At 38.2% G+C, this 20,378-nt stretch overlaps 2 protein-coding genes across 3 annotated transcripts in view; both read right to left on the bottom strand.

The window, feature by feature from the left end:
- PHYHIPL (phytanoyl-CoA 2-hydroxylase interacting protein like) overlaps positions 1–4,052 on the bottom strand; it is a 126,040-nt gene extending 121,988 nt beyond the window's left edge. The window contains exon 1 of the mRNA XM_068688774.1: positions 3,908–4,052. The gene's annotated coding sequence lies outside the window, so the exon portion shown is untranslated. The remainder of the gene's footprint in view (positions 1–3,907) is intronic.
- Positions 4,053–11,052: 7,000 nt separating this feature from the next.
- BICC1 (BicC family RNA binding protein 1) overlaps positions 11,053–20,378 on the bottom strand; it is a 102,795-nt gene continuing 93,469 nt past the window's right edge. For both annotated transcript variants that reach the window (XM_068688741.1, XM_068688740.1), the window contains 4 exons: positions 18,565–18,718; positions 16,810–16,970; positions 15,264–15,363; positions 11,053–14,013 (listed from right to left, as the gene is read on the bottom strand). In XM_068688741.1, the coding sequence (XP_068544842.1) occupies positions 13,883–14,013; positions 15,264–15,363; positions 16,810–16,970; positions 18,565–18,718 (546 nt within the window). In that variant the 3' untranslated portion in view covers positions 11,053–13,882. The remainder of the gene's footprint in view (positions 14,014–15,263; positions 15,364–16,809; positions 16,971–18,564; positions 18,719–20,378) is intronic.

Raw genomic sequence — 20,378 nt, forward strand, 5'->3', positions numbered from 1 at the left:
TCACTCACGGGGCAAGTGTTGCAACCTGGATCAGCAAGGAACAAGCCTGGCCTGAGCCACTGAAGAGTTTGTTTCACCCCTTTCTCACTCTGTGGACAAACAGTAACATGTGGACATGTCTCTCCCACACCCCACATTCATCCATGTATTTTATTCAGGGAATCTTAGGGAAGATCAAAAAATGATGTCAACACTTTTAGATAACAAAAAAGACAAAAAAAAAAAAAAAAAAAAAAAAAAGAATTCCCAAGTTTGTCTAACGAAGCTTGGTTAAGTTTGTGTCAGCAAAGGAAGTTTGCCCTGCCCATAAATCAGGCAGAGAGGAACAGATCCCCCAGAAAGGGCCAGGCTGCCCCAGGCACAATCCTCAGATGCATCTTGAAAAAAGACATTTAAATAATTAAATTGTGGACCTCTTTTTCCCCCATCTTCTCAACATAACCATCAAAATAGAAACTGATCCAGTTGTCTGGAAGCCTCTGAGTTATCTGCTAGAGTCCAAAAGGAAATTCTAGGGAATATTCTTGACTCTTGACAATGCATTTCTGGACCACATGGATCTTGACCTACCCCACCATGGCTGTTCCCAGGTATACCACCACCTGCTTCCACCAAACAGGGCTTACAAAGTTGTCTTATCTATTTTAAGTACTTTGCATGCAAATGAAGTACTTGTGCAGCACACTGCAGTTATAAAAGCTTTACTCCTTTTTCCATTGCCTGGGGAGCACAATAGATGTTTTTCATTTATTACCACAAAGATCTTATCCTCTACAACTTTAAGACCTCTAAAGATCAACCATTAGCTAATCTAATTTTAATAAATAAGTAGCATGTTGTAGAAATCTGCATTAAAATCCCACAATCACATGTACATGCAAAGCCAAAAACTAAACTTCTATGTGGTAAAAACAAACAAAAAACCCACACATGCTTATCTTAACTCTGACGATCAGCTTTGGCCAAACTCGTAATCTACCTTAAGTGCATCTCCTGTTGCTTGCACTAAAACTTCTACTTACTGCACTGCATTTGATTCAATGCCAACTCGCTATTTTCCTAAAAAACAACTTCCCAATACCTAAATTTATTTAGAATAGGTCAATCACAGAAATAAAACAATCACTGACTCCCCTAACCACATCTCAAGTCTTTCACCTTTCTTCCTGAAATTACATGAACCATATGACCAAAGAAAAACATTGAAGCAGAAGTTGCTGCAATTCCACAAACCATATAAAATAGTTATTTGTTATTGAAATGTCTAAACTACCAAAATGTTTAACTTATTTTCTTCAGTTAAAATGTAAGACAGCAATAGCCAAAGTACTCCAGTGTTGTTGACTATGGAACTCTGAGGATGGAAGAAAGTTTAATAAGCAGTAGGTAATTTTCTCAGACTTCACTAGTTATAAAACCTCTAAACATGTGATATTTTTATGTAATCTCGTAAAAGCTTGTTTGAAATTCTTTAATATGCGTGGCTATACTGATCTAATGAAGTTCATCGTTTGAGCCAGAACAATGTTGTTTTGTGAGGCTATTACCCGGCCAGCTTCCAGACTCTTATGAAATACAGCTGCTTCACGATTCCTGACGAGTCCAGACAGTGCCTCTGGGCACCTCAAAGCTCAGCAGCAGATTTTAAACCACAACTCACAGGTCACTGTCCTCAGACAGAGTTTCAGCAAGCTACAAGTGTATTGTATGAACTCACCAAGAGCAGCTTTGACACACTACAGCTTTACATGCAAAGGAAAAAAAAAAAATCTTTGATCAGTGAGACTCACACAGAAGTTTCCTTCATTGCTTATGACCCACATGTGAGCTGCAGCTGTCCTTGTGCTCCTCATCGACACCAGAAAATCGTTAACATCCCCTATACCCTTATCACTGCACAGCAGAAGCACACCTTTTCTCACTGCACCAAACAGGTTATGAAGTCCCAGCACACTTTTCTACAGGTGTTATAGGGGATTCACATCAGATGTGCCAGCCCTATAACTACCTGAAAGAACACTTTATTTCCAAGCAGACAGTAAAGCTTGCAAAGCAGAGAAGAAAATACTGTTTCTATTAAAACATATTCGTTGTTCAGCAATGCAATCAATCATCAACTCTTAAAAAAAATCCTCAATGTTTATAACTAATTCATTTGGGAATCTTTTAATTTGCACTTCTTAGCAGTTAAGGGTATCATTCCAAAACCCTTAATAATAATTAGCTAGTCACCACAGGGCCAAAAAGCTGACATTTCCACATACTAATCTGACTGTTGGAATCACAATTCCAAATGTCAGAACTACAGAGATCACTTATAAAGTTGTGAAGAGATAGTAAAGTTTTATTATTTTGGATGGGTTAAGTGAATTGCAAGAAAACAGGAGGGGGTATATTAGGCATGATGTAAACGAACCAACCTAGAAGATTTCATTAAAAAATCATTTTCTACCAGTTCTGATGAAATCAAAGTTGTAGCAGAAGAAAAATGGCTTCTTTTTCTAGCACAATTAAACATTATTTTAACGTTTTTGCTAGCAGGTATAGATGACAGCAATTATCTGAATGATATGCTCAGATATTTAAGTTTGATTTGTCCCAGAAACAACAGGGCACAGAAAGATTTTGAAGCTTCTGGATGTTTTGCAGAGGTTTACAGAATGCTGAAATGCCTTTGTGTGTGTGTGCGCACACGGGTTGATGGAAAGCCACAGGACTGATATTTTGCCCTGTAAAAAGAGTCAGAGAAGGTCAAAAGCAATGAAAACCTCAAAACGCTATTAGAAGTTTTGCTACATTTTTGTGGTGCCTTTGGAATCCCCTTCTCAGCATTTGTTACTCTCCCCTCGGCCCTGGCTGCCGCAGCGTGCTCTGTTCTGCCAACCCGGCTCACCCCAGCGAAGCCCGTCTCTCGGAGCAGTGCACGCCATGGAAGTAACATCCTCCCTACTTGCCAATCTCTCCATCTGCTGCCACAGCAGGGGCATTGGGAAAGCTCTACTTAGATGTCACACTGCCTGTTGCTGCAAGTTTTTTGCCATCTGCTGCTAGTGCCTTTACTCCTATCCTTTGCAAAAGTATCAGAGACTTGAAATTGAAAGCAATTCCTTTATCATATGTTTAAAAATACTGCTAATTTGAATCACAACTGCTTTTTGATTGCTCTTGTATTTGCACAGACATAACAAGTAGGCACAGACCGAGGTATTAAGATGTAAGGTCAGATTGCATAGATATTTAATAACCAAGCATATTTAACAGTCTACACCAAAGCTACTTCTTACAACAAGCTTTTGTACTCCTTGTTTTTTAAAACTGATTTTCACGACTCACAACCTGCGTGAATAATACGTGATTCTCTCACACAGCCAAGCCCTGAATTCATCACAGAGCTTATCACACTGGAAGGCAGCTTAAAATCATGCAGTATCGCACACAGAAACACACCATCCCTGCTTGCACAGCGCCCCAAACATGGGGACAGCCACACAGAGAACTTCCTTTCCCTGTGGCTGCTTCTCTTCCACTTCACGTAACTGCTTACGCCTGCACCTGGCAAACCAGGCCTCAGTGAGACTAAATATGCAATTTCAAATACCCCTGGCTACAACGCAACATTTTAAAACAACTTAAAAATCAAGTATTCGGAGAATAAAACATCCTCTACAGTCCTTCCATGGCCGAAATCCAGGCATCGACACCCAGCTGCACAGCCAGACCTCGAAGGCTTTAGGGACCACCCAGCACACGGACAATGCCTTGCCTCCACAGAGAGAGCCCCAGCTCTGTGCAGGGCCCCATTGTATGTGCAAGGGAGAGCAAAGAAAGGGATCGTGTGCCCAGATGCAGCTGGGCCACCAACAACTTTCCAGACAATTTCTTTCACAGGATTTTTAAGAGGACTTACCTTAGAATGGTGCTCCTGGATGCTGCTCCTCCTGCCTCTGCTCACCAAGACCGGCACTCCTCCTTCAGCAGCAGGTGAGGTGATAAAAGCAGGTGCTTCCCCTCACAGCCCCCCAGCACAGCACTGAATGCCCCATCCCTCCCCACCAACCCTCCCCACCTGGAGCACCATCCATCAGCAGCCCCTCCAGGTGTACCTCATGACACAGAAAGGCTTTTTTGCACCCCAAATTGCTCCCCACAGCTGAGAAATCCTTACCTGTGTGCTACACAGCATGGCCACGGCCAGCCTCAGCTCGGCAGCCTGTGGGCGCCATCTCCTTTCGGTCCAAATGGCGAAGCAGCGGCTGGGGGTCACCACGCGGGGCTGAGCTGGCTGGAGCTGCTCCCGAACACGCCTTGCATGGAGGGGGCAAGGAGCACAGTGGGGCTGGGGGGAAATTTGGGGCCCATCCTGAGCGCCCTGGTGCTGGCTGAGGGCCTGAGGCGCTCTGTGAGGAGAGGGCGGGGCCGCCCCCCCGTACGCCTGATCCCGCCACTTCTGGAACGTTCCAGAAAGTTCTGGCAGCCACGCCCTGAGGGCACAGCTGAGGCACTCAGGTGTCTGGTGGCACCCCTGGGGAAATGAATTGCAGAACAGGCAAAAACAGCACATGGCAGGGAGTGAGGGGAAAAAGTGGGAAAGTCCGCACCTTAAGGGGGTGATACAATGTATCATCAAGGGTAGAAGCCTGAATTTGGCTTAAAAAAAAAAAAAAAAAAAGGCAGGTGTAAGATCACAGCATGGGTAGAGGGAAGGAAGCATTGCTCTATTACACACTTCTGTGCTTGAACAAAACAACGTGATTTTCACTTGCTTCAAGCAAAGGGAAAATCTGACGTGAAGAGTTGGAGGTCACGCAAAAAAGCTTTCGCCATCTTTTTGAGGTTTCCACACACCCCTCATGTTGAGTAGCATGAAAATATACTGGAATGTTTATTGGAAAATGATTTTCCTTCAGGAGTCACAAATATCTTCGTTTGTCTGCTGCCAAGTTTTGTGAGCTTGGAAAATTTCAAGTAGATAAAAATGCTTTAAGATGAAACACTGAACTGTGACTGCTTTTGGGAATGGAGGTGAAAGGAACAGGCTCGGTGATTCTGTCACAGCATTCTGGGTTTTTATGCATATGTACAGACCCTGAAACGCACAGGAAGTTTCACTTACACCCAACATAGACCAAGGGTACAATGCCTCCAATTGTACTCAATTATAGTGGAGATTTTTAAAAAAGTGTCTTCATACAGTACGTGATTTAATGCCTGTTTTGCCCCAGATAATATAAACAAAAAAAACACAAAAAATGATTTGAGGAGCAGACACAAACAGTCTCGAAGCTTACAAATTCATCACAGAATGATGTCAGCAGAGAGATGACTTGAAAATATTGGGTTTTACAGTTGCCAGCAGACCAATACACCTGTTGAGTCCAAAGACATTATCTTCTGACACATTTATGCAGCAAGACGATTCACTAGAAATGAGACCATATGCAATCCTGGTTTTGGGGTTTCATTATACTGTCTTCACAGCAGCTCCAAGAAAGAATAACCCCATATTAATATGCAACTGAAGAACATGGACACATTGGTCTTAGTAGTGATATTACAGACAGATGGGAAGCTAGGAAGAAACATGCCATTGTACTCCAACAATTAAAGAGGAAGTGGGTGGCTTTTAAAGAATCCTTCTATGTATAATTGTGCAGTTAGTGGTGGTTACAGGAGATGCCCTGTGGAGTCACTCTGCATAATCATTTTTAAACTGTAATAAAAACATCATGCAAAAGGACAGATGCTCCTTTTTATGAACATATAAAAAAAAGAATCAAAGAAGTAAACAAATGCTTTCTTCACTTATTCTTCATTCATAATCACCCATACGAAGAAATGATGGCCTCATCTCAACTGGTCTTGTAATCAGTGTGCTGTTTATGTTGTGCTTACAAATTTCATTTCAATGCCCAGTGATCACTACCAGCATCTGTGCCTTCACTGCCATTGTCTGTAGAGTGCTGCAGTCCCTACAAAGAGCAAGGGAAATGCAATTCTGCCTGAAACTTTGAAATGTCTCTAAATCTCCCACTAGTAGTCACTTGAAACTTTACTGCTCACCAGAAGAGAGCAAGAATTAGGGCCAAGTATGGGAGAGCCAAGATCTAGGAGAGGTGAGCAGACAAGACCAGCAGCCAAGAAAGCCAGCAGTGCCAGAAGCGTTATTTCCACACTCTACAGTCCTGACGTTCAAATCCCTTAAAAAAAAAAAAAAAAAAAAAAGCATTCCAAGTTCTCATCCACACTAGCGGTTCTGGATATTCTCCACATTAATCACTCATAGGAAAAGTCAATGCTGTGCTTGTACAAGCAAGAAGCTCATCAAACTGCATGCAAAATTCTAAAATATAGCTCTTTCTAGCATTTGGAGTCCAAAAGTATGATGGAAAAAAACAAAAGCACTGAATCAACAATGGAGCATCTGTAACTACTTTTAGCGAAGATGGAAGATAAACCAGTGCTGGAGGCACACTCAGAAGAAGCCTTCTTACATGATAAATGCCTTCAGTATTCCAGCATCTTGGCTAGTGTCATCATTTGGTGGAAGGAGAAACACTGCTGGGAAAAAGGTAATTCTAATGTAGTCGAACGAAAATATCTATTGGCCCAAAGAGACTAGTCAGTTAATTGCCTCCAATCCACCTTCCAAGCAAGATTCAAGTTTTCAACAGTTTAGGGTCACTTACTGTGTTATCTTTGTACTGATTTTTAGACTCTGGCCTACACTGAAAATATTTTTCAGTATGAAAAGAATCTACATTTTTAATACTGAACTGTCATCCAGGCTGTTTCAGAGTAAGGATCTTTCTGGTACCTGCAATAGCAACTTCACACTGACGTGAGCTTAAGCATTAAAATAGAAGCTTATTCTTGGAGAAACCAAAAACCATTGTACTGCACGGTGGAAAAAGAGTCCTGCTAGTTGAAAAGATTGTGAATGTTCTGCTCAATCTGAACTTTAAACTTCATTTACTTTGAAATGCACTCATTCTCAGAATCATCTCGTTTCTTGTAGTGCATTAACATTACATACAGCAAGATTTACAGCTTGAGACTGTGTTTTCCTTGGGATGCTTTTGTTTTAGGAACCATAAATTTGTGCCATGCCCATTTCAGGCCTCTTCAAATCTTCTCTCTTCCTTGTCAAAGGCTGACAAAGTTATTTTTATCAGAGCAAAAAAAAACAAACAAACAATATCCATATCAGTTCCTGGTCCCTGGGTTATTATACTAGTGGTGACTTTATTTCTTAAAACATTCATCACCCATTGTCATAGAAATGACAAATTTTTACTTCATTACATAATTGGTTCTTTTTTTTTTCTTTCATACTATGCTCCCCCCCCACCCCCAAATCTGTTAGTTTCCATTAAGTTGCAACACAGTTTTGGCACAAGCTTTGTAGTTTCCATCACAATGTATTAATCTTTTTTCATGTTTTGGTCGAACATCTGGAATCACTCTGCATCTCTCAGTACAGCAAATATTGCCCAAACCTTACTCCTTGGAAGATCAGAGAAGCTTGACACCAATTGATGCTTTGACTGGCATATAAGGTTCTGAATCTTCGTAACCAAGTATCTTAATTTCCCAGCATGAATAAGATTTACTCTGATTCAATTGTCAAATGAAATGCATAGAATAGTTCTGATAATTATAACGCAAGATATTCTACAGGATACCTGGAGTAACAAAACAATACACCATAAATATAAACACATTAAATTCCAAAAATTTGAGTGTATTTTTTGGAGTAATTTAAGAAACAAAGTTTGCAAACAAATTTTTCCTCATAACTTGCTTTTTGATGAAAACTTATGAGTTACTTGTTGTTGCTTTGCTGCTGAAATTTATTACAGTAAATAGTTTAACATCTCAGTCTGTTCTTCAATAGTTTATTTTCTTCAAGGTGAGGAAAAAATTAACAACTCTCGACTCCTCCTAATATCAGCGTCAATATTCAAATGGCAAATATGACTGTTCCACTTTGACTTCTAAAATTTGCTTTTTTTGATTTTACTAAATCATGTAAAATAGTAAAACCAGAAGCACTATAAACAGAAACGCTGGTATGTCTGTAGGAGACGGGAGACAAAGATAAACCCAAATTTTCCTTAGTACAATGGCAAATCATGATATTCAAAAAGCCACTTCAACTTTTGGGATTTATTTTTTAGATGCAGAAGTGTCCCAGGTAATATCTTAAGCCAAGATAAAAATAAAGGAGGTTTATGCCAAAAGCACAAGTTTATTATTATTATTAGTAGTAAAGTCTGTTACATAACATGAGACAGAGGAAAAATGACCATGGGAGTAGGAAACATGAAAATAAATGTCTGTTTCTGCAATACCCACAAAAACCTTCATTTAAACTTGGGCATTTATTAAGGAATACTTATTTATTAATAAGTATTAATACATATAATATTAATATTAATACATATTTATTAAGGAATACTTATTCTTCCAAAAGCTGTTAAATCCATTAATGTTGCAACATACAGATGATGGGGAGCACACATGGGTACTTAGTACTCACATGTAAGCAGGATTTTCTGCTATGCCCCATTCATACAAGCAGCATCATGACTTTTTAAACAGAAAATTTCTTTAATGGATTTATGTTCATTCTTCACTAAGTTGGGGTTAATTAAAACTGCTTTGAGCTGTACCCAGAGGAGGACAAAAAAACGAAATAAACATAAGTACCAATCTACAACTTTATCAGCAATTGATTTGACTTCTGAATTGCTAAGTCCACTCCAAAATTCCCAAGCAACCTTTAATGCAGTGGTAAATGTGTTCTTCAAGAGGATTAGCACCGGAAGCTAGACCCGAGTCTGCAGTCCAGACCCCAACTTTTGCCAAATGTGAACACTTCCCACTTGTGACAAATAACGTCGGGCAATGGGTGTGTACCTTCAGGCTCTCTGTTTGTCAGAAAAGGAAAACACGTGAAGTGCCTGCAGCTCAGAAGGTCCTGCATTATGAACTCTTGGGATGCATCCATCTGAAAACTTTTTTTTCTATACCAGATACTGCATGAACTGTTTTAAGTAGGTACCTTTTCTAGCTACTCAGGAGTAGCCTCCCTCGGTCAGCTTTCAGAGGCTATGCACATTGATTTCCTGCTGGTTTTGTATCTGATCAACATGTTTCTCATATCCTTGTTGTAGCTATTAGTTTCATCTTGCTGTTTGTTGGAGCAACTGCTTGACTGGTTACTGGCACGTCCGTAAGACCATTCTTCTGTTTGTACTTGTCTTGAAGAACCTTTAACAATGAAATATTTCAATAATGAAAATATTAGACTCATAAGCAAACTAGCTATCATAAAATAGAAGAAAATGGTGTCAATGAACAGACAGTAAAAGAAATAACCTACCTGTTTTCTAAACTTGCAAAATTAATACATGATATGATTTTTTTTCCATTAAATGCTATCATCCACCTCTTATATGGCAGGTAAAGAAATACTAGCTTATGAAAAGCATTTACAATTAACCCCATATCAGAATAAGAGGTCATTTACGTTTCAACCAATTCAGACACCTTCCCTAGCTGCCTACATGTCTGTAGGGTTCTCTTACTTCACAGAAGCTATGGAAAATATTGTAGACAGCAATCATGCACATCAGAGATATTTCCAAAAGACCAATTGTTTTTCCTTTTTCTCAAATAATCAAGAACTGTGCAGCTTCAGGTAAAAAAAACAAACAAACAAAAAAAACTTTCTTCTGCTCAGATGCCTGTGATTGGTTCTTCACTGAGACAAGGTAGCTGTACCAGTATCTAAACATGTCTGGAAACAAATACTTCCTGGTTTACTTACTGTACTTATAGTAAAAGCACACATTCCTGAATATCCTTGCCTACTGCACATTTCCCAGTCAGCATGCAACAGGACTCAATACACCTTCTGTAACCATTTTTTCCAGGACTTTGTAAAGGTAACAGTCCTCTCCACCAAACAGTTGATTTGGAGTTGGGTCAAACAGTGAGGATAGATGTCCTGTTGTTAACTTTTACACAGCTTGGAATATCTTTCTATTTTCTTTTGTGTATAGCCAACATTTCTCAGTACATCCTCCTCTTCAGATTGAAGATCACTAGCTTTGCTTTTCTGACTGGTTGAAGAGAGAAGTGATGAGTATCTGGACAGCAAAGCCTCTTCAGTCAAGAAGCAATCCTATTCATGCCTTGCCATGCCAGCTGCCTGGAATACTGCTTGCACTGCATGAAGAAAAGCTCTGATGGTCCGTCCTTGTTTCTCCTCTTTCTTACACCACCTTTACCATTCTGCTAACTGTAGCCACACAGTAGTTTCATTAGAAGCAATTCCCAAATAAACAGTCTGCAAATGAAACCATCTTGTTTCAGATCCCTGTAGTTAGTTATCACTCCGGCATCGGAAGCACTGTGCAATTTGCATCATTTTCCTGAATATGTACTGGGAGTTGCAGAAAACATTTTTAAGAGGTCAGTGATCCAGGAATACTGTAATTTGAGTAAGTGGAGAGCTGTGTGTACAAAATAATTAACTAAGAAAACACATTAGACTGGAATGATGAAGTGCTTGGACATACTGTGTGAGTTAAGTAACATTAAATGCATCTTACTACATTTCAAACAAACAAGATTGATGAAACATTGCCTGCATATTACCTCAGCAGGAAAGCTATTCCTCTTGCTAGATTTCAACTGGTTCCAGGGCCAGTATCCCAAATAAAAAAATTAATATTGATTTTCAAGAATTGAGTTCTTTTACACTGAAAGCGACAGTGTAACAACTACCACAAAAGAACACAAACAAACCAAACAGTCCTTAAAATGGGAAGGCCAAATGAAAGAATAAAACTCGCGTAAGCCAAGCCATTAACACCTGCTCTGAATTGAACCTGAGAAAGTTTAATCCCTTTTGCATTTTTTTTTTTAATGAGGTATAGCAAAGAAGTGTTCTCATTTAAAAGCCAAACATATTGCATGTGATACAAAAAGAACAGTAGAACAGAGTATTAGCATGTGAAAGAAACATGTTGCAATTATGTGAAATACTGCTTTTCATATTTTATTAACAAGCAAGCATCCCTGGAATTGGGTCTAAATAAAAGTATTTCATTAACCAATCAGAATACAAGGGAGTTATATAAATTTATTTTATGGAGCATTGATTAGTTTTGAAAATTCCCATTTTTACTGTTTTAATTTCATCTTTTATTTATAAAATCACTAAAAGGACACAACCCACAAAAATACAATCTGTATCTGCTCTATATTTACAGATAACTGGTCACTATTAAGGCACAGATTTAAAACTAACATTTTTATGTAGCAAGTCAAATATTTGTGCATAATACAACACTAACAATACGGTATGCTGTACTGTCATATTCCCTTTGTGGAATCAAAATAAGTGAGAAATTCTTTTTCCAGTGTGTTCTTTTTCTTTTTGTGTATGAAGCCCTACTGAAAATAATGTTGTTAATGGGAAATTCTTCACTTTGGTGTAGATGATAATAAGCACTGCTCAGCAAAAGACCATATCAACTTAATAGTGTAATAACTTCAGTTTCCAAATATAGTACTGTCTAGATACATAGCGTGCACTTATGGAAGACTAAAAATGTAAGAGTGTAAAGAGTTTTGATGCTTTTAGGTTCAGGCAAGATAAGCAAGAAGGGGTTGCAGAAACTTCTGTACGAAGTGTTGTTGAGTATTTCAATAAAAGGTCTTATAAAATCAACATGACTGAAAACAACTTGATTTTCAAACAATGGTCTTGAAAACGCAAACATTTAAATGAAAGCTCATTTGTAAGCATGTAGATAGCTCCATTGACATGGACTGATACACATGCTTAGAAGCAAGCATAAGTGTAAATAGTTTTAGAATTAGAAATTGTGGCTTCCACAAGGGTTCGCATGAAGTTGCTCCTTCCTGTGTAACAAACACACACACAAATACCTCACAAATAAGTGGATATTTAACTATGGCATTTGAACACAGTAGCTTTGATGTGAACAACTGTGTGCATGCAAGATGCAGTTCTATTCATTCTAATCCAAAGTACAATTTTAAACCCAGAGGAAGCTAACTGCTACTTGATCTACAGTGGAAGTCACCCAGCTATACACCATTAAGTAGATATGGCTGAAATCAGTACTGAGCAGTTTTGTTTTTTTTTTTGTTAGCCACAATAGGCTTTGTATCATTGCTTGATCATCTATGCCCTCAAGTAATAACTTCTTTAAATTCCCGTTTTGTGTGCAAATCTCTCTAGACCTCATTTTGGTTTTCTCACCTTAAAAGAATTATCCATGGAAAGTGTCAAAACTATTCCTCACCCACTTTTGCATAAAAACCAACTACTGTAAATGTTACTCTAATGCCTTCTGTTAAGAGCACTTGACAGTGGTTTATGTCCATCTCAAAAGGCTTGTACACTGAACATAAATAATACATTACAGTAGAGGTAACTCACAACATTTCTTATGGGAAAGCTTTTCAAAAAAAATTAATGCTTGGAAATTTTATATTGCATTGCAGAAAGAGGCACTTTATGAATTCCTTCATTATATGAGAACCCTTCATAAACCCATAACAAGACATCTGTAAAGACAGAGGAATAATATTGCCAAATTATTCGGACTTTCACAGTATAAATGCAATAGTTAGCTCTAGCCACTTATAATATCGACTCTGTTGAACATAACTTGTTTCAGAAATAGTTCATCTCCAGAGTTTTAAACACTTCTGCAGCTGACCATTACACATCTAAACTGAACAAAACAGATGCTATTACACCTATTTCATGTTGGTCACTTATTTGCTGCATGCATAGTCACGTAAGTAATATGCGTCATTTATTAAATGGCAACAGTGCCGTCTTGTCAAATTAGATTAGTTGTATTTAATCAAACTGACAGCCCAGAGCTCTAGTTTGATGAATGCCTTTCATTCTCTACCATAAATCTGCAGTAGATCAGTTTAACGTTACATATCGTAGGTGTACAGGATCTAAAAATAAAAGTCTGATATAAATAAGTGTCCTTTAGTGGCAGGATACTAAAAATAGCCCTTTGCTTTGAGACAACCATTAAAAACAGTTTTAGCATAAAGGCAGCAGTTAAATATGATGACCGCAAAGGGTTAATATTGCAAGGTCCATTTTGGTCTTTCATTGCATCTGTTACAGTTAGCAAATTTCATTGCAAGCAGTACTAGACTGCTTCATGAGAGCATAATAGGACTGGTCCACTACCATGTGGTTGGATTTTGGAACAACCTCTTCAGGTAGCTACTGGGGAGACAGAGAGAAGGGAAATCTGCATAAGAACCAGTTCCTAGTACCATTAGAGTGAGAAGTGACTTAATGCAGGAACATCTGAAAAAAATTTGATTAGTGCCAATATAAAAATCAATATGGAAATGAAAGAAATAAATTTCCACAGGACAAGAAATCAGAACATGTAAAGTGCAGAAAGACCTCAATAATTATTTTAAGCAGTACCAGAAAAATCCATCTTGATAAAACCAACATCTATGCTCTCTGGCATCCCAGCTCTTCATTCTTCCTTCATTCAACAAAGTAAAAATTCAGTGCATACATTATAGTTATAGGTAATAAAATACTAAACAAAGAACCCTATATTATTATTATTGCAAAATCTGTCCAATCTACATGAGTAAAACGTAACCCACATTTGGTGTTTTGAAAGACAGAAAATGTGTTTTCTCTTTTTTGGCACAGTACTGTGCAGACAAAATGCTTTGGTCCTTGATACCCAGACTCCCAAAGTGCAGAGGGTGGTGTGCAGTGAAGGCTGTCCACAGGATTGCCATGTCCATTTTTACAGTTGACTTTTTGAGCCACAACTTACTGCTACCAGCGACCGCTGACACTAGCAATGTCCGAATGATACTGACGTGGCAGTCTTCCACTCGCTCCACCTTCGAGGAATGAGGCACGTATGTTTGCTGGGTCAAACAGCTTTCTTCGGTTTTTATTCAGCTCTACAAAGTAAACAAAAAACCTCTCAGATACAAATGTTAATTATTTTTTTTCTTTATAAAATCAAAACAACCCAAATCTTCTATATCAATAAGAACATTTTAGATACAGAACAGGATCAACTGAAAATGTCAGTGAGGTACTCATTCAGTTTAATCAGGACAGTATGAGTGCCAGGGTAAGACTCCATAGAAGCTGACTGGGAAGCAAGCATCTATTGCAATTCTTAATTTGCACTGATACAGTGTGGAGTTGATACTTCTTTTGCAATTATGCTTTAGATCAAATCGCCATAGCTGAAATAATTTTAAAAGGTTCTGCTACCAAACTCAAAGGCTGAAGTCTTCTGAAGGGACATGCACATAGAATGTATAGTTGCAGCACAACTGTCTTATATACATGTAAAATGACATGACAAAAAAAAACACAAAACTTAGCATCCCAATCATTTTCCACTGCATGATTCTTTAACAATAACATTGAAACAATATTTTACTATTTTAGTATGGATTTTATTAAAAAAACTGGTGCTCACCTCTCATTCAAATACACACCCTAAGTTTGTATTAGCAAATGCTCATCCAAAATGTTTTTTCTTTCCCTACTTGTCTACTCTTATGAGCAAACCAGATGTGACAGACAAATCACTGAAAGATTACAGAATTTCATGACTGCTACTAAACTAAGTACATTGTATTTCTACCCTCTTCAGGCCATCACTTTACATGCATTCACTAACAGCATCAGTCAAAGAGATGCTATTGGAAGGAAAAATGATCTAATGTTGCACTATCTACCTGAGGAAAATTTTCTCCAATATAAATTCATCGCCAAGACAATGAAGACAGAATATTAGTATGTAATATGAAATTGCATGTTATTTCTTACAATTAGAAAACAGAGCTAGGCATAGTACAGCACACTGGAAGAAACAGTATTTGGCCTTCATCTTTCTGCACACACAGTATGAGACAATCTTTTAAAGGGAATTGGAAAAAAGAAAATCAAGTAATGTGTTTCACTCAAACCCATGCATTTTGTAGGGACTCACAGTTCTGGGGAATAAAACAGTTCACTATCTGCTGTGAAACAAGACTTTCTACCAAGCTCCAACTTTTCCAAGCAGACCATGCAACTGAAAATTTATTTAGGAATATGAAAGCTTTATAATACCTGGTTTTAAGTGCCTTCTGATGAGGGGTAGGTCAGTAAAAATCAAGAAATGAAAACACGTGTGAAGTAGTTTCTTTACCTGAGATTGCAAGCAGCATTTTTCTTCTGGCACCAAAAGTGGTAATTCCTAGCTCTTTCAAATCTTGATCAGTAAGAGTAAGGAACGTCTGCAGATCAATCTAGAGTGATAATGAATAGGAAAATTAAACAAAACAAGTTTGTCCCCCAAACCATTAAGCTGTAAAATGTGGTTCAGGATAGCCTCATTTTTTTTTTTCCTACTGAATTTTACATTTCTCCCAACTAGTTCTCTGCATGTAAACAGCAATCACTGTGTTCTAATGACTTCTTCACAGTTTCTCAGTTTGCTACCCTATCTCTCTGACAGAAACTTAAAAAGTAAGCAGTTTTTGAAAAGCAGAGAAGTCTACTAATGACATTTGATTTTGAGTATTTATCAGAATTACTATAATGTAATTGGAAACAACCAGATAGATATGGTAGGTGATTCAGATTTCAGAAAGTTAATAGAGGAAAATTGCTCAGCTACTAGTGATGCATTTGAATTAAAGCACTGAGCATTTCACAACGTATCAGAGTGTGTACTACTAATACAATTCACGGAAATGCGGTAGAAAATTTACTTTTCATTCTGGCCTAACTGTTAGGCTCATCACACTTGATCGGTGACTCTTGAGGTTAAAATAAAATAAAACATCAAACAAAAGCCATGTTTAATGCTAGAAACCAACACAGCTATCTCCAGTTACGCATCGAGAGTGGCCTCGAAATAATATCAAAGTTTTAATGACTAGATAATATGGGCACTATGGAGCACACAGGGGAGCACAGAAGAGACAAACCTGAGGGACTGTACACAGAATTAATTGAGGCACAGCTGGACTTATTTCCCCAGATTGAGTATTGATCCTGCCACACAGTTTGGTTGCACAGAAACTGAATTCCCCCCAGTGGTAAGCACCAAGATTAGAGAGACGAGAGAGATGAGAAGCATTTGGCAGGAAATGCACCAGATCCAGCTGCACTGAGCTGATACGGCAGCAACACACTCCAGCAGACTCAGGACGATTCCATGAGTGCATGTACATGAGAAATTTGGAGTGCCGGTGGAGGTACAAGCTTGCCTTCTGTCTAGCCTTGAATTTACCCCCAGTGCATCCAAAGCAGTTTTCCTCTCCCAGAAGCATATCTCAAGCTACAGGTATATCTCAAGGTACACCAACAGAGCAACTCATGTACAACATGAAAAGAAGGCCCTCTGAGTTTATTCTTCATGAACAAGTGCACAGTCCCCTTGACAACAAGGCAGTCTGTGCAGATACCTACTTTGCATGGTCTGTTAGGACAAAACACTCAGGTGTGGATCTGAGACCACCAACTGGTGCAGATCTCACTGCTGATAAAAATCAAAGTTGCAGGATGAAACAGTGCCCATGCCCAAGCTCACTATCTGGAAATTCGGAGACATGATAAAGCTTCAATAGCGCTGCTCATGAAAATCCTGTCACCAAGAGACTTCTCAGGAGCTTTGGTCAAGAGATGGAACAACCACTGTTATAAAAACACACTACAAACACATAGGTATCTTTCAAAAGAACACTGACCTCTTGCTGTTGGAATACATCTGTGTATTTGCCCAAACCAAGTTTGCTGAACAGCTCAGGCAGGTCAGATCCCTTAAAGAGGCTGTTCAGGTTGCAGCCATTGCTTCCTGTCAGCGAGGAAATGCAGTCCATGTAATTACTGCTACTGAGATAGTGTTCAGCTGAAAGGGAAGAATTGCACTTTTCAGTCATGTCACAGATCTGCGATTTTCTGTCACTTCAACACTGCATTCAATTAGATCATTAAATTACCTAAATATTTAAATTATTTAACATCAAAAATGAAAGCAAAAAAATCAAAAAACTTATCAGTGGTCTTTGAAAATGAACAGAAGTTTTTTTTTTTCCTTAAGTTCTGGTATTTGTTTTCTACACAAGCCACATTACATAAACAGTCATGTGGATGCAACTTCAGAACCTCATACAGGGAAAAGACCTGAAATGTACCACTGCTTTTTCCCTCTCCTTACGCCTTCTCCTGTTTTCTCCAGTAGGTGTTCTGGAAAATACTATTGCGAACAATCACAAACTGCTCTTTTTGGTCTGGATGGGGAGAACACCATGCTGGAGCAATTCCTGGTAGGGGATCAGTGTATTTAAAAAAAACAAAAAAACATTTCCAGGGTGAAATTTTTAAACAAGAAAACCAATGTAGCTGCACAATCCCTTATCTTCTGTATGTCATAGTACCCAGTTTTGTTTTTTTGTTTTTTGTGCAGCATAAGAAAAGTAAGACAGCTGCCTGGAACTACATCAGTAAATTAAGCCACTGTAAGCACCCCCTCATTTGTTTACAGACATCAGAAAGTATACAGCAAAAGGGTACCTTCCTACGCAAGCCAAAATACAATTGTCCCAGAGCCTTCTGCAATAGCCTCCACTAAAGGCTGCCAATAGGAAGTTATAAAAACACCACTGTACACAAGTGCTGTGCTAGTTTTCTTGTCTTTCGGGCACAAACTAGTTAGAAAGTCTCCAAACTATTAATACTATTAATTTGATACCAAGATCCATTTTGGAGGAGAATTTTAGAACACAGACTATTCAGTGTTCAGTACTAGAACTGTGAACATGAAGTTTGACAAATGAAGCAATTACTGGGCTTGCATTTTAGGCTGTAAAAGGCAGTGCCTTCATTTCCTCTGTATCAGAGTAAAACAATACAACACATACCCAAACAGAAACTAATGGTCCTACAGTCAGGGCAGATTATGCAAGACTATGTACCGGAAAAAGTGAAATATTACAAGATACTACTGATGCAGTTAGGAACCACTAGCATAAAAACAAAGCAGAAATTCAATACCACTATATGACCGTATGAACAAAAACTTACGTAGTAGTACTCCTAAACTTGTATGTTAAGGTAAGCATATTAATTTGTCCAGCTGACTCATAACTGTTTTCATCTCCTGTCCAAAAATTCCATTCTTCACTCACTAGCAGATAGCCCAGTAAAGATTTGGATATTGCTGCATCAATAACAGCAGAATAATGATAGTCTAGAAATAAGCTTTTAAGTCTGTACACCTTGAAAAAAACCTTTCAAGACAGCAAAGAGCTTTCAGAAAGAATGTTTTGCATGAAGAAATTCCTTAAAGGTTTTCTGGACCAACATTTGTATATCATATTATACTACCTTGCAAATGCTTTGAATATATATTCACTGATATCAATTATATATTCAAAGTATTCATTGATATAAATTTGATTTAATAAATAATAATAATAATCAGATCTTAGGAAATTATTAACCTGATTTATTTTGTTTCCGCTTGGGGCTGCCAATTGAGGAGACAAATTCATGAGCTGTGGGTCCAAGCCCATTATGATCTCTCCAGTTATCAGATTCACTGCCATTTCCAAGGTGCTCCCGACTGTTGGACCGTGAGAGAGACATTGATGAACCCTGTAAGACACAGAAAGAACATTTGAGCAAAAAACAGAAGTTTCATTGTGATTCAAATGTTTTCTTTGAAGCAGTCCCGCTTAAAAACAGCTTTAATGCTTGCAAACATCCTTTTGGCAGTTGATCAATTGTCAAATTGCAAGCCAGACACAAAACCAGCAGGTGTGCTTAAAACATACGTGGTTTAAGGATTTTAAACAGTTTAGAGTCTACCCTTCAGAATGAATTGCTCGGTATTTCCGACTTTGTTTCCAAAAAGTTCTATGAGATCAGATTCCCATACAAATTCTAGACATTAAGCACTCTGTCTATGCATCCCTTCATGGGGAAGAGAACTACAGAACATTTGTTTAGAGAGAAGTGAATGAAGTATACAGTACTTGACAATGATATCGTATGCAATGCAACGACAACAATCCTGCAACTATTTGTGAATTTTCTGATATCTTTTAAAAAGATTTTCACATTCCTGTAGAATATTAATTATCAACTCCAATTACCACTGAGTCAGAGTGTTTCCAATAAAGGCAACATTCCCTGAAAAGCTGCAGTTAATTAGGGAACTGGGTGGGGATATACCCAAAAAAAGATTAATATTGATACTGCAAACTTCCATGAGCTAAGAGAAGATCGAATTAAAACAATTTAGTCCTATATATTTGCATCAAATTCTCATCGAAAAAGCACAATTTAGGAGTTAATCTTTTCTACTGCTCAGGAAAATTGACACCACTGGAGAAAAGCAAAAGCTCCTTGTAATTGGCAAAATCAGGTATCAACTATGGTTAGTATGACCCAGCAAATGAAGAAAGGAATGAATTTACTCCAAACCTTACAAATGAACAAGAAAAGACAGAGCTTCTACATTGTGCTTGAGCACGGTGACAGCTAAAAGTTGTAAAGCCAAAAAGATGTCGGCCAGTGTTTCTGAATGCCCGGTAAAATATTACAGTGGAGATTAAATGTTCAGTGATCTTTTAATTTGTAAAAAAATTTCCAGACCATAGACTATAATACCAATACTGTGTCTGCTCAAAGACTAGTCCCTCAGTACATCCCACACGTTTCACACAAAAAATGTACATGCAGGGAAGAAGGGTGGCAGCATGATCTCTGATACCAATGATGTTGCAGACTTCTACTAAATAGAAGCATGATAACAAGGAATCCTAGATTTTTGTTTTCCCCAGATGTTTCCACAATAGCTCATACCAAACAAGGGAAACAGGAGTCCTAACATACTACATTTCAGGGGAAGGAGCTACACCTGTGGTTTGTACATGGGCAAACTCCAAATGACTAAAACACAAAATGGTCTTAGAACTATATGTCTGCTTAGAGACCCTTAGTAGTGCATCACAGCTTGGGAAAAACCCCCAGCCCAGCTGAACCAGTAATGTTAAATAAAATGACAGATTTTGGTTGTCACTTTTTTTCTCCAAGTCATTTCTGTGAACTCAATATAAGTACTCAAATCTATTACATATAATTGAATGTCACATGAAGTTCATATATCAAGTGGGGAACACTAAAGTACTTTTTTAAAAAAAAAAAGTGGTTGAATATTTCTTTTAATTTAAGTAGATCAATAAAGCAAACTTGTACAGCTTTGTGAACAGAAAGTAACATAAGCTGCTACTATTCCTTTTTCTAACATTGT

This window comes from Anas acuta, chromosome 7 (assembly GCF_963932015.1).
Source record: "Anas acuta chromosome 7, bAnaAcu1.1, whole genome shotgun sequence".
NCBI lineage: Eukaryota > Metazoa > Chordata > Aves > Anseriformes > Anatidae > Anas > Anas acuta.